Source organism: Megalops cyprinoides, chromosome 2 (assembly GCF_013368585.1).
Source record: "Megalops cyprinoides isolate fMegCyp1 chromosome 2, fMegCyp1.pri, whole genome shotgun sequence".
Classification (NCBI taxonomy): domain Eukaryota; kingdom Metazoa; phylum Chordata; class Actinopteri; order Elopiformes; family Megalopidae; genus Megalops; species Megalops cyprinoides.
This window is the reverse complement of record NC_050584.1, coordinates 51,128,644-51,140,170: the sequence shown is the minus strand read 5'-3', so window position 1 is coordinate 51,140,170 and position 11,527 is coordinate 51,128,644. Positions and strand designations below refer to the sequence as shown.

Below are 11,527 nucleotides of genomic sequence, written 5' to 3'. Positions count from 1 at the left end.
TTTAATTACTCTGAGCAGCATATTAGTGTTAAGAGTATGTCTTCATAATAAATGATGTACCACTATTTCAGTAACACCAGAACACTATAAATTATTTTATAATTAGCTAAATTAACTAAATGAAAGCTCTCACTTGCCCATATATTGTAAAAATTAGACAAATCTCAGAAAATAGCTGATTTCATAGATGCTACCAGACAAGTGGCTATCATTGGAAGGAGTGGTTCATAGCTTTTATTTGATAAAGGGTTTTCTCTAACAGAAGAAATAATTTTTTGACAGCCCATTTTTATGGATATCATGCAGAGGGTCCGTTTTGGGACTGGTGTTTCACAGCTTGAAGAGTCCAAAGAAGTTGGCATTGTGGTGCTCGCTGAGCAGGGAGGGGTGTGACACATTGACGAAAACCTGGTCCAGGCGGTCCAGCCGCAGCACAGCTCCTAGGTAACTGCTAGAGGAGCAAGGACTCCCAGCTTGGGGCTGACAGAAGCCCAAACTGTTTCCCTCCAGAAGGGTGCGAGGCGGGTACTTCTCCTCTCTCCTTCTCCTCTTGAAGACGGTGTGGGTGAAAGAAGCTTTAGGGGGGCAGTGCTTGCATAAGAATTCCACCCGCGAGTACACGAAATACAGGCCTGTCTCATTGACCTGTATCCCCCCATCCTGGTAGACCACTCCGCTGGTGAAGGCACGGCCATTCTTTGGGTCCCAATGCAACGAGTCCCAGTGGGTCTTGGAGTGCATGTCCTTTTCAAATCGAGCTGAAAAACAACACACAGGACCATCAAACATGTATACTACGTATTGCCCAGTTGTCATGTGATATGGGTCTCTGCCACTAACTGTACCTATGAGATGTGCTGCTCGTTTGGTTTCTTTCTTCTCCTTGTTCGTCTCTTGGAGGCCTGCAACACACAGAGGGCCAGTGGCCATTATTACTCAGCAGTTTCAACAGTAACCTATACCAGACAGGATGGTAAGAGTAAATCCATATTTGACCATGCTTTGGTTAGGCCATATTACATACTTCCTCTCCAGGAAGATTCTGAAATTAAAAGGGGGTTAAAGGTTCTCTGTTAACCTGCTCCCCTTCATAACTGGTTAACATTCTGGCTAAAGCTGGTGAGATGGAAATGGACACTCACTAATTTGGCTCTGGAGTTTGGGGCTGTCAGTCTGTGCACTCACATCCTAAAATGAAAGAGAAGAGTTACTCAAAACCACATCACACCATACGCAGTTCAACTGCCAGTCTCCTCATCAAACAAACTCTGTCATGAAGAAACCGAGATAGGCAGGTATGAATATATGATCAAAAAGTACAGATCACCCATAGATTCCCAGTCAGATATCAAAACGCAGATTTGAGATCAACAGAAAGTCTTCAGGCAGCATCTACATCTTTTTCTAATGGCATTTAAAAATATGCTTTAAGGACTTCCTGTTGTAGCGGACCGGTGACCACAGCTGAAATATGGTTCCAGTCTCAGGCACTCAAATGTCAGAGGCGATTCAAATATTTCCTGTGCTTTCTTTACATCCTGGATTAAAGAAGTTTTAGTTATGGTCATATTCAGATATTTGCATGAGCAAGATTATTTTTGTCACATAACACCCCCTACCCTCACCTACCCACATAGTCTCCCACTCTTTTTTCCAGCAATCATAATGTTTAAACACATGAAAATACTAAGTTCAGTAACAGTGGAAGATATTTTAAAAACAGAGAACCAAATAGTTGTGTAATTGATTTTGTAATAACTGATTGTTTTGCATCACAGTTATTACTTGAATTGATTTTACTTTTCTATAGTTATCAAAATTTTGCTTCTGTGGATTTTGGCAAAAACTTAATACTGATGAACTAGACTGCTAAAAAACTGCAGAGCGGTTAAGATATAATCGTATAATTCTCACCCTGTGCATCAGGGGATTTGCTGGAAACAGTTCTGCATTTTGCATTGGGGATACAAATCAAGTAATGTACATTTCACCACATGAAAAAAGCAGGAAAGAGGTGGGTAAGGAAACAGGCACACAAGAGAGCACACACAAATGGACAGTACCTATGCAGGTAGAGAAGTCTCGTGTTGGAAGAATCCCACACATCCCCACACATCCCAGAACGTCATGTGGAATTTCCCCCCCTAGACTGACCTGTTTCAACTGTTCCAGTTCACTCCGCAGCTTCAGTATCTGGTAGGTGCCAAGCCCCAGCGCAGCCAGTACCAGGAATAGAACCAGCACTAGCACAGTGAGCACACAGGCTCCCCCGGAGCCCCTCTTCTTGGTCTTCACCACAGCAGGAGGGAAGGACCAGCAGGGCACCAGGCCAGGGTCTGTCATGGAAGACTGCAGGCCACTTCTGTCTACCAGGTAGACAGGAGGGTACATGTGGTCAGTGCTGGGATTCATGCTGCAGGAAATGTGCCAGTTCTGCGTGCTGACAAAAGGTGTCTGTCTGTCTGTCTCTCTCACTAACAACACCTCTGTAATAAAGCTGGGCTTCCGCGTACGTCTACAACCACATACATCTTTTCCACCCACATACCCCTCTGCTGCCTGATAGGCACTCTGATGCTAACTGTTTGCTGAATCTGACCACACACTTTTGTATGTCCCCATGATTAGCATACCCTGTGGGACAATGACATCATAGAACTGAAAAAAAAACTGCTGCCATGATTATTTGACATAATTCAAACTAAGGTCCAGTTAAGGTTAATCAGACTTAGCTTCACAGCATATCTTTTACATAGTTCCTGAGCAGGCACCATTGTACTGGGTGACTTACATACATATACTCTATTACATACTTGCTACTATATTATTCAATTTATAAAACTGAAAATGCGCTGAAACACCTAAGGTATAATGCGTTGCTCCAGAGTACAACAGCACCACAACTACAGCTTCAACTTGCAGTCTTCTAATTACAGGTCTGCTTAGATGTATTCTAAGCATTTCATCTCTGGAGGTCTCTAGCTGATCATTATTCAGGTTTTGGGGGCCACACAAGACCTGCTTAGTTAACCCTGATCATGATTAAACATGCGCAGCATTAATAAAGGACTAGAAAGACAGTCTAGACTGGAGACTGACCTAGAAAGAGTTTTCTCATCAAATTTTGGTTTCCTGAGTTGTGTGGGTGCAGGACAGGAAGGAGAAAAGACTCTAGAGAAAATGTTAGTATGTCTAAGACCAGCTGTTCACATGTTCATAGGCTGCCTGACTGCTTCAGCAGCATTCTATTTAAACCAAGTGGAACACTTTTCAGAGACTGACGACTTGCAAGCTCTAATGCAAAAAGCATCACAAGGATCTGTGCTTTACAACTAAATTGTACACAATCGGGGCACATGCAATGACAGACGTAGTCCCGTGTGTTGCCTGTTGAGTTAAGCATGTTTGTAAACAGTGATTCAGCATAATGGCAGTTTCAATGACACCAGAAAATACACAGCAGTGGGAAGCAGGAGCTGCCACATGAAACAGCCATATGTGATACTCGGGTTTCAGGAGGGTCTGCGTGCGAATGCTTCCGCAGACAGTGGGTGGGTTAACTTTGTGGTAAACCAGGCATAATCCATTTCAGCTACATCTTCAGTTCCAAACGAGGACCGTGAACTATTAATGCTCCGCTGTGCTTACGAGAATTGGTTGGTTTTGCATACTTATGCTAAACCTTTAGCCATTCAAAAATTGTTTCCCAGGACCACATTATTCATTGTGGCTTGTTCTGAAATAGAGAAGTACTTCTAACAGAAGGGCTTAATCAGCTTGAACCTTTACCTGCCCCATTTTGAGGAATTTCCATGACACATTATAAGCCTGTTCTGTCTGATGGTACCGTGACTAAACTAGGTGCCACTAGCAACAGACCTCTGCCTCTTTTTCTTATTTCTTGTTTCCAGCAAGGATGGAGTGATTAATCTTACAGCACTCCTGTGAGATTTTCCTTTTACTGCGTCATTCTATTAGATAAGGACTGGTACAATATGATTCTGACAATGGCAAAGACAAAAGACGAACTTCATGTTCTTGGCTAGTCCAATGATTGCAGTGTCATGCATGGGACATAACATGATACTCACTAACTGTGCAGCTCAGCATCAAAATGAGCAAAAAACTTCCTACTGTAGTGTTTTTCAAGTTGTATTCTTTATAGGTACACTATTCCAAATGTAATCAATAGACACTCAACCTGGAGACTCTCAACAAACCTCTAGGCTTTCAGTTTCTGTTACTGCCATTCAGGCCAGCAACATGAAAAAATCTGCAACTCTTTGACCACTAGACCTTTTTTCTAGAGTGATAACCAAGGTGAGGGTACTTAAAAACAAAAAAGATAAAAAAGGTGTCCCCTTCTGAAGATGGACCAGTTTCATTTCTTGCTGTGCACCTCTGGAAATAAAAGTGCCTGCACTATCTTTTGTGGGTGATCTGTTGCACTGAATGAGTAAAGAACAGCGCTATGCTGTGTCAGTCTGCTCAGTTCCCAGAAGTGTCAGCATGCTTGTATGCCTGGGGGTGGGGTTTGGGGTCTTCCTGTGGGCAGCTCTTTCATGCAGAGACCCGATTCTGAAGAACTGAACTGCTGCAATCACAGAAACACCTCTTCATGCTGTCTGAGTCAGCTGGTTTCAACCTGATGGTCTGAATCCTGGGGTTAACACTCATGTAACTGCTAGCGCTAGTGGAAAGTGAACATGTGGTGATTGCGTGTATGTATTAATTTACGCTGCAGAGGGTTCCATTTTTTTTCAGGGATAGTGGCTGCGGAGCTGCTATTCTGTTCCTACAGTTGCTTTTCATTACGCCGTCCCATGACGTGAACATCACACTACATCACTGCCATGTTTGAAGCCATTGAAATCACAAAGGAGCATCTCACACCATCGCTGGTTACGCCAAGAACTGTGTATCAAGCCTGAGCTTGTGTGTATTTAAAAATTCTCAAGGTTCATTGGACACTTTAAAATAATATTCACCACCTCGAATTGCAAGTCAATGTAAACAAAGGGAAACAGAAGCAGAATACTGTTCAGTCCCAGCCCAAAGAGACTCAAGGTAGTGATGGAAAACATCCTGCAGTGACCCCACACTCTTCTCCATCACCATACTGTGCTGGGCTTAACTGTACTCAGGTACTCCCATCAATAAGGTAACATACGAATTTCAAAGCAACACATAGTGGCTTAGGATACAAGTTTTATGACCAGATCAAACACAAGACAGCTGTCAGAAATATAAACTACTGCACTGTGGAACACTACATAAAGGTAACAGTGTATATAACTTTTGTATATACTTACAGTATGCAACAAAGTATGTTTGACATGTGCTTTGGTGATATGCAGTGCAAACCATGACCTTATGTACCGTTATATAAGTGTAATAAATCTGAAGTAACCATTCACTGGTAAATTATGTTAAAGATCACGTTGTTCTTTATTGATTGGAGAAGACGTCCATGATATCTTTCTGGCTGGAAAGAAAAAAAAAAAAAAACTGCACTGGCTCGCCCCAAGACTAAGCACCTCACACTGAGACTGTCAGACTGTATTGAAATCTATTAAACTGTCTTTAAATGTAACATATTAAGGCATAAAGTCGAAGGCACCATCCATCAAAAAAGCCAACTGCACATACATTTGATGTCCATGGCTGTAGCGCTTTGCCAATATGTGCTGTAACCTTGGCTATTGGTCAGTCTGCGCGTCATGTGTCCTCCTCAGATGAGGAGTAGCAGTCCAGGCCAAGGACGTTCCCTGTACTCTGCGGAGCGGGGCTGGGGTCAGAGGGCTGTGTAGTTCCCTTCTCTGCACCTGTGCCACCCTGTGCTGCCAGTGTCTGTGCCAGGGGGGAGCTGTGAAGGTTGGGCAGGCCCGAGAGCAGCACGCGGGCCATGCTGTCCGTGTGGAGGCCTCTCGGAGCCGCTCGGGACCCTGCCAGCTTCACGGCCATCCTGGTCGCGTCAAAGGAGAGCGGCTGGTCCTGACCTGGCGGGTCCGGGGCAGAGCTGCGGGGGGCGGCTGGCGGTAGAAAGCTTTCCAGTCTCTCTGAGGCTGCTGGATCCTCAGTCCCACTCCTCCCACTCACCCCATCACACTCTGTGCTCAGCAGACTGGTCGGGCCAGCGTGGTCAGCAGTGCACAGTCTCTTCGCTAGGGAGGAGAGTTTAAAGTAAAACGGGGGTGCTTCACAAAAATATTCATTATCATCAGTTTCGGCTGACTGTCTGAGGGAGACAATCTGAAGCTATTAAAGTACATAGATCTACTAACAATAAGGTAGAACTTAGAAAACGTGTTTTTTGGTGGAACACCCTGTTAAGAAGTACATAGACATTCCAACCAGTTACTAACAACATGCCATAATTATATGGCTATAAACATAACTAAAGACACTGAAAATGGTGTCTTCATCAGACATACACATTATGTGTAGGAGTAATATGCAGGTGACCCCTGCCATTGGAGATCTGTGATTCACTGGTTTGACTACTTGCACCAGGGAGCACTCCCTGTAGCCAGGCTGCTGGGTGCCACAGCAACCCCCATTCTCTTCCCCATTCTCTCAGTCCCCCATTTACATCATTATTACACTAATACAGTTGCTAATCATTTGTTTACAACAGTACTAAAATAGTTTCATCCTGATTATATACTGTGTCAAGAACAAGTCCTCTTTGTGCTAAATTCTTTGTCGTTGGTACAGTTCAGTATTTGCAGGCTTCCCTGTGCAGTTGAAATATTTATAATGGACCACCAGAAAATGGCAAGGGTCAGCTGTACAGTGTTGTGAAGCAGAGGTCTACAGCATTTACAACCTGTATTTAATGCAATGGATTGATAATTGAATGGATGATAATTGAATGGATGATAACTAAAAGAGAAAAGTAGAGGACAGAGACATCAAAACAAAATGAGGTGACCCCTGCTCTAGATAGCACTGAGGCTTGGAGAAACAGACTCACTACCTGTCTGACCTGCACACTGGGGGTTGTCGTCCTCTTGCCTCTTTTTAGCGTAGGCCCGGGGGGTCCAGGGGTGGTGCTTGCAGGATGGGTCGAGGAAGCGGAGCTTGCGGATGTAACGTTTGTACTCCTCCCCCAGCTCCTCAATGTGCTGCTGAAACTCTGCGATCTTCCTCTCAGGGTAGTGAGACAACTGGGATTGCTGTAAGACATGAGACCACACCCTATACCTTAGGGAAAGCAAGCCCTATCCCCTGGCCCAGGGGCACACACTCCACAGCCAAATTCATTCCACCATGTAAGACTTGTAACCAGGTAAACCTGATTATTCTTTACCTATGAAAACAGGCCAGTCAACCCGAAAATCAACATGAATGTGCTTCACATCACTTAATATTTCATTCAGAACATCAAAAAGGAAAAAGGTCTGAATTGATTTCAGAGGTGTTTTTTAAATCTAACACTAGATGGCACCCTGCACGAGGTAGAAACAAAAAGTTAGTTGTGACTATTGTGATTAAAACCGTACATGTCTGTACTAGTAAGGTATTTCTAACAAATTTACACTTATTTATAGTTCTAAAGTACTTGGCCCCTCTTTCATACCTGAAGGTAGTATTCTATTTCATTCTTGATGCTCGGGATCCACTTTTTCACAGCTGCCGCAGTATTAAGGCAGGACTACAATGGGGGACAATACATCGTTTCATTATTACTTTCCAACAGCAGCACAAGGAGAATTTTTTACATGTGGCATACTGGTACACTCACCAGTCTAGGTCTAGCTTCACGCACATCTTTGATTCGCCCCTCTGTTGAATATAAAATAAACATGATTTTGGCAATCGTTAGTTCCGGTAATTACAAGATCCCACTTATACATATGGTGTAGTGTCATAAGCCTTCAAAATACAGAAGGGGCATACATAGTTCCTTCAACTGTATTACATAATTAATTTATATTAAGTGTTATTAAGTCTGAACTCACGGAATGTCACATTTCATTAAACAAACAGTATCAGCTGACATAAGGTCATCACTCGATGTTAGAAAATTCAAGCATGGATAACATTATTTTAATAAGCTGGGTGAGAGCAGTGGCCTTATATTTTATCCAATCTGTGTGAGCTTGATCGTGATGTAAAAAACACTTATGCCCCTCCCGTAAACCGCTGTGTGTGTACGTGCATGTGCGTGTGCGTTACGTGGGGGGCAGCTGTAACTCCCCATAAATCTTTTGTCTGCACCTGGAGTTGAACAAATATGTCCTATCTATATAGCATCAAGTGTTTGTTCATTTTCGAGATTCTATACTGACAAAACTAGAACAGGCCTGAGGTAACATTCCTCTCGGGCATCCTTGGCTGTTGCGTTATATACGACCAAATTCTTGCAATGCCTGTTATAAAGATCCCTGAAGAAAGACCTGCTCAGTCCTGGAGGATTCAGTACTCTTCTTCATCCCTCCTCCACCTTCATCTCTCTTTTTTCCCATCTTCCTAACCTGAATTGTGTGCAGGCCTGTCAATCACCTCTGCCTTTGCGTGCATGTGTGCGTGCGTGCGTACGTGCGTGTGTGTGTGTGTGGGAGAGAGAGAGTGTGTATACAGCAGATGGACAAGACATTTTTAAACCAACAAACAATATATGAATATTTATTAACGAATGAGGAGTTTGGCCACCCTTTGCCTTCAGAGGAGCTTGGAATGCTATTATACAAATTTTGAAATGGTGTCTACTGGGATATTTGGTCATTCTTCTAGAAAGAAAGCCTCTGGTTCTTTAAGAGATGAAGGGCTTGGAAATCTACTACACATCCTACATTCCAGAGCTTCCCATAAGGGTTCTATGATTTTACGATCTAGTGATTGGGGAGGCCATGAAAAGTGTTTAACTTTATCCTGGTGTTCATGAAACCAATCTTGAATCCATGTAGCAGTGTATATGAGGGTGCTATCATCTTGGAATACGGGAACACCTTGAAGAAATAATGTTTGAATTAGAGGAGCACTGGTCACCTAAAATGGCTTCATATTTCTAGGTCACAATTCTGCCATTCAGAGTAACACTCACACCCAATGACTACCACCAGATGGCTGCCCATACCATAACATGTTTAACAGTTGGGAACAGGCAATGTGGGTTGAAGGCTTCCCATGGTTTTCTCCAAAAATAAATCCATCCAAATGTACCGTGGAGTAAAAGACAACTCAACAGTCTATACTGCTTTCTTCCACTGCTCAGAAGTCCAGGTTTTCTGCTCATTACACTAGATTATGCCTTGTTATGTACTGGCTTTGGTTACAAGTGGTTTCAGGATGGTAGCCCTAACATAAACATCAGCTTTATGAAGCCCAAAACATACAGTTTTGTTGAGACTAGATCAGAGGCTATAGATTCAGTTCTGTGGTCATTTTTAAGCCTGTGGTTCTGTGTTTTTGAACAACTATCCAGTTAAGTGTCAATCTGTCCCTGTCACTGAGCTTTGACTTGCAACCACTAGTCCTCTTTCCTGATGCAATTGTCCTTGTTTGTCATATGCCGTCATGATTTGTTCCTTTTGACACATTAAATGATTTTGCTATTTGTGTGACTGGCACATTCACAATTCAGGCACTATTATATATATACCAACTATTAGACCTCTTTCAGCATCTGTTACATCTCTCATGTTGTCTTATAAACTCACATATTTAAGTGTTGATTTTAAAACATCTCCTATAGCAAAAATACTGATAATTAGCATTGCCATTAACATGATACACTTGTGTTGAATCCTTTTAATTGCAATTTAGTTACTTCAAAATATGAGTCCTTTTTCATTTGGTGTTTCTATTATTTTTTCCATCCTCTTGAAAATATTTATTCATACACATATTTATCAAGATCAGAAATCAAAGTAAAATTGAAGGGCACTGTAATTCATATCACTCTGCCCTTCAGTTTTATTCACACTTTTTGGTAAATATGAACAAAAATGATAAAATACAACTACTGAGCTATTTTATGTGGTAAATACTACTCAAATGCACAGAGCTAAATCATAGAAAATACATAAAACACACATATTTCTATTCCCATTCATTTTATGCATCCTTCCTTACAAACGATAAGAGTAACTACACTTCCTGTAGCATTTTATGCGGTTATGGATTTTTTTTTTTACCATTTCTCCACGCTGAATTACCGTAGGTCCTTCAAATGTTGTAGTCTGTGTATGTGGACTGATTTCTTGAGTTCAAACCACACATTTTCAATGGGATTCAGGCCTTTATACTGAAACGAGTAGTTGAGAAATTAGATTTAGTGGTCTGTTAATCATTTCTTTATTGATTTGGATTAACGGGCTGGATCATTTTCACAGTGAAATCTCCATGTTGGCCAAACTTGAGCTTGCTGGTGGAGGCTTGGGGGAATGAGATTTTTGATCAACTTGTTTAGATACCAACGACTTTATCTTAAAAGGGCCCCAGGACCAAAAGAACAATTTTCTATTTTGTCACTGACAAACGCACAGCCTCGTATGATGCATATACCACCGTTCTATGCTTTCTCTTAGTATTATGTATTGTAGAACCGGAAACTCAATCCGCGGAAGGTTAAACAACCGAAAGCAATCGAACTTCTTTAACCTTACCAAGAAAACATGCAGAATGCCTCGCAACTCTAGGGAGTCTCAGAAGACACTGTGCAGCAATATTGTGTACTGGCGAAGGCGGTTCGATGTTGGGATATCGCTATGTCCTAGTTCCAATGGAAGGTAGTTCAGCTAGCTAGCTAGCTAGCTTGTGAAACAGACAAGAGAAACAATGTACTCTAATTTGTTGTATCCATCGTTATAATATTACTGGCTGTTATCAGCACTTCGAAATATATTATTCTTGCTGCCAGCTTTTAGCACAGAAATAACACAAATACCGGTAAAGCACGGTTCGATAATTCCCATTTTGCAGGGCGTCGGAAATTTTATTTTTAGGTCGTCCCGAAAGGTAAAGCAACTCAGGCTTACAGCTGGGAAAAATTAATTCGCAACAGTAAACAAGACTCACTTACCTTCTCTCTCCTTTTGCAACCACAGTCGGTTCAGTTTACCGAGATGTTTCTCTTCGTTCCGGGCCATGTTGGAATCATCACGACCATTAGCAACAGTTGTCAACAACCGGTCACATGACAAATGCCAAGGAACCCAGTGAAGTCAAGTTTCCTGTCACGTGTTGGGGAGTTTTATAAAAAGACAACACCGTTTGATGGATGTTCTTTGGATGAAAAACAGGTACACCCAATACCAACTAAAATTGGCCCCGTAGAGGCTGAAAAAAGAATCAAGCTTTCTTTTGCACACGTTGGCTATATGTAAGTGAACTATAGTTTATACATTTTAAAACCCAACGTAGCTATTTATGACTTTATATGCTGTTTAACAGCAACAAAACTACATTTTTGGTTCTCTACGTTCCTGAAGTCATGGTGGGGAATCTGTGACATGTTTTCATGGATTGTTTATTGATAAGTAATTTACAAGCTTTCCGTGATTAACATATTTTGTCTTCA

General features: G+C 42.0%; 2 protein-coding genes across 3 annotated transcripts; both read right to left on the bottom strand.

The window, feature by feature from the left end:
- Positions 1–226: 226 nt before the first annotated feature.
- On the bottom strand, positions 227–2,412 carry faslg (Fas ligand (TNF superfamily, member 6)). Its single transcript, XM_036519718.1, has 4 exons — positions 2,155–2,412; positions 1,143–1,188; positions 846–902; positions 227–758 (listed from the first exon to the last, which is right to left on the bottom strand). The coding sequence occupies exons 1-4, from the start codon at positions 2,410–2,412 to the stop codon at positions 331–333; spliced, it is 789 nt and encodes a 262-aa protein (XP_036375611.1). The 3' UTR covers positions 227–330.
- Positions 2,413–5,281: 2,869 nt separating this feature from the next.
- On the bottom strand, positions 5,282–11,118 carry si:dkey-86e18.1 (uncharacterized protein LOC557342 homolog). Of its 2 annotated transcripts, none has more exons than XM_036522262.1 (5): positions 11,030–11,118; positions 7,748–7,788; positions 7,583–7,657; positions 6,980–7,178; positions 5,282–6,164 (listed from the first exon to the last, which is right to left on the bottom strand). In XM_036522262.1, the coding sequence occupies exons 1-5, from the start codon at positions 11,094–11,096 to the stop codon at positions 5,719–5,721; spliced, it is 828 nt and encodes a 275-aa protein (XP_036378155.1). In that variant the 5' UTR covers positions 11,097–11,118; the 3' UTR covers positions 5,282–5,718. The 2 variants fall into 2 exon arrangements, with proteins under 2 accessions (XP_036378155.1, XP_036378156.1); XM_036522263.1 differs by having other exon boundaries at positions 6,989–7,178.
- Positions 11,119–11,527: the final 409 nt, after the last annotated feature.

Bases quoted from the DNA above. Each gene is read 5' to 3' on its own strand.
- faslg (XM_036519718.1), bottom strand. From the start codon at position 2,412: ATGAATCCCAGCACTGACCACATGTACCCTCCTGTCTACCTGGTAGAC. The intron at 903-1,142 runs GTGAGTGTCCAT...TGTGTGTTGCAG, and splicing joins CAAACTCCAGAGCCAAATTA to GCCTCCAAGAGACGAACAAG. The intron at 759-845 runs GTACAGTTAGTG...GTTGTTTTTCAG, and splicing joins ACGAGCAGCACATCTCATAG to CTCGATTTGAAAAGGACATG.
- si:dkey-86e18.1 (XM_036522262.1), bottom strand. From the start codon at position 11,096: ATGGCCCGGAACGAAGAGAAACATCTCGGTAAACTGAACCGACTGTGG. The intron at 7,789-11,029 runs GTAAGTGAGTCT...TATATTCAACAG, and splicing joins GTTGCAAAAGGAGAGAGAAG to AGGGGCGAATCAAAGATGTG. The intron at 7,179-7,582 runs GTATGAAAGAGG...CATGTCTTACAG, and splicing joins AAATAGAATACTACCTTCAG to CAATCCCAGTTGTCTCACTA.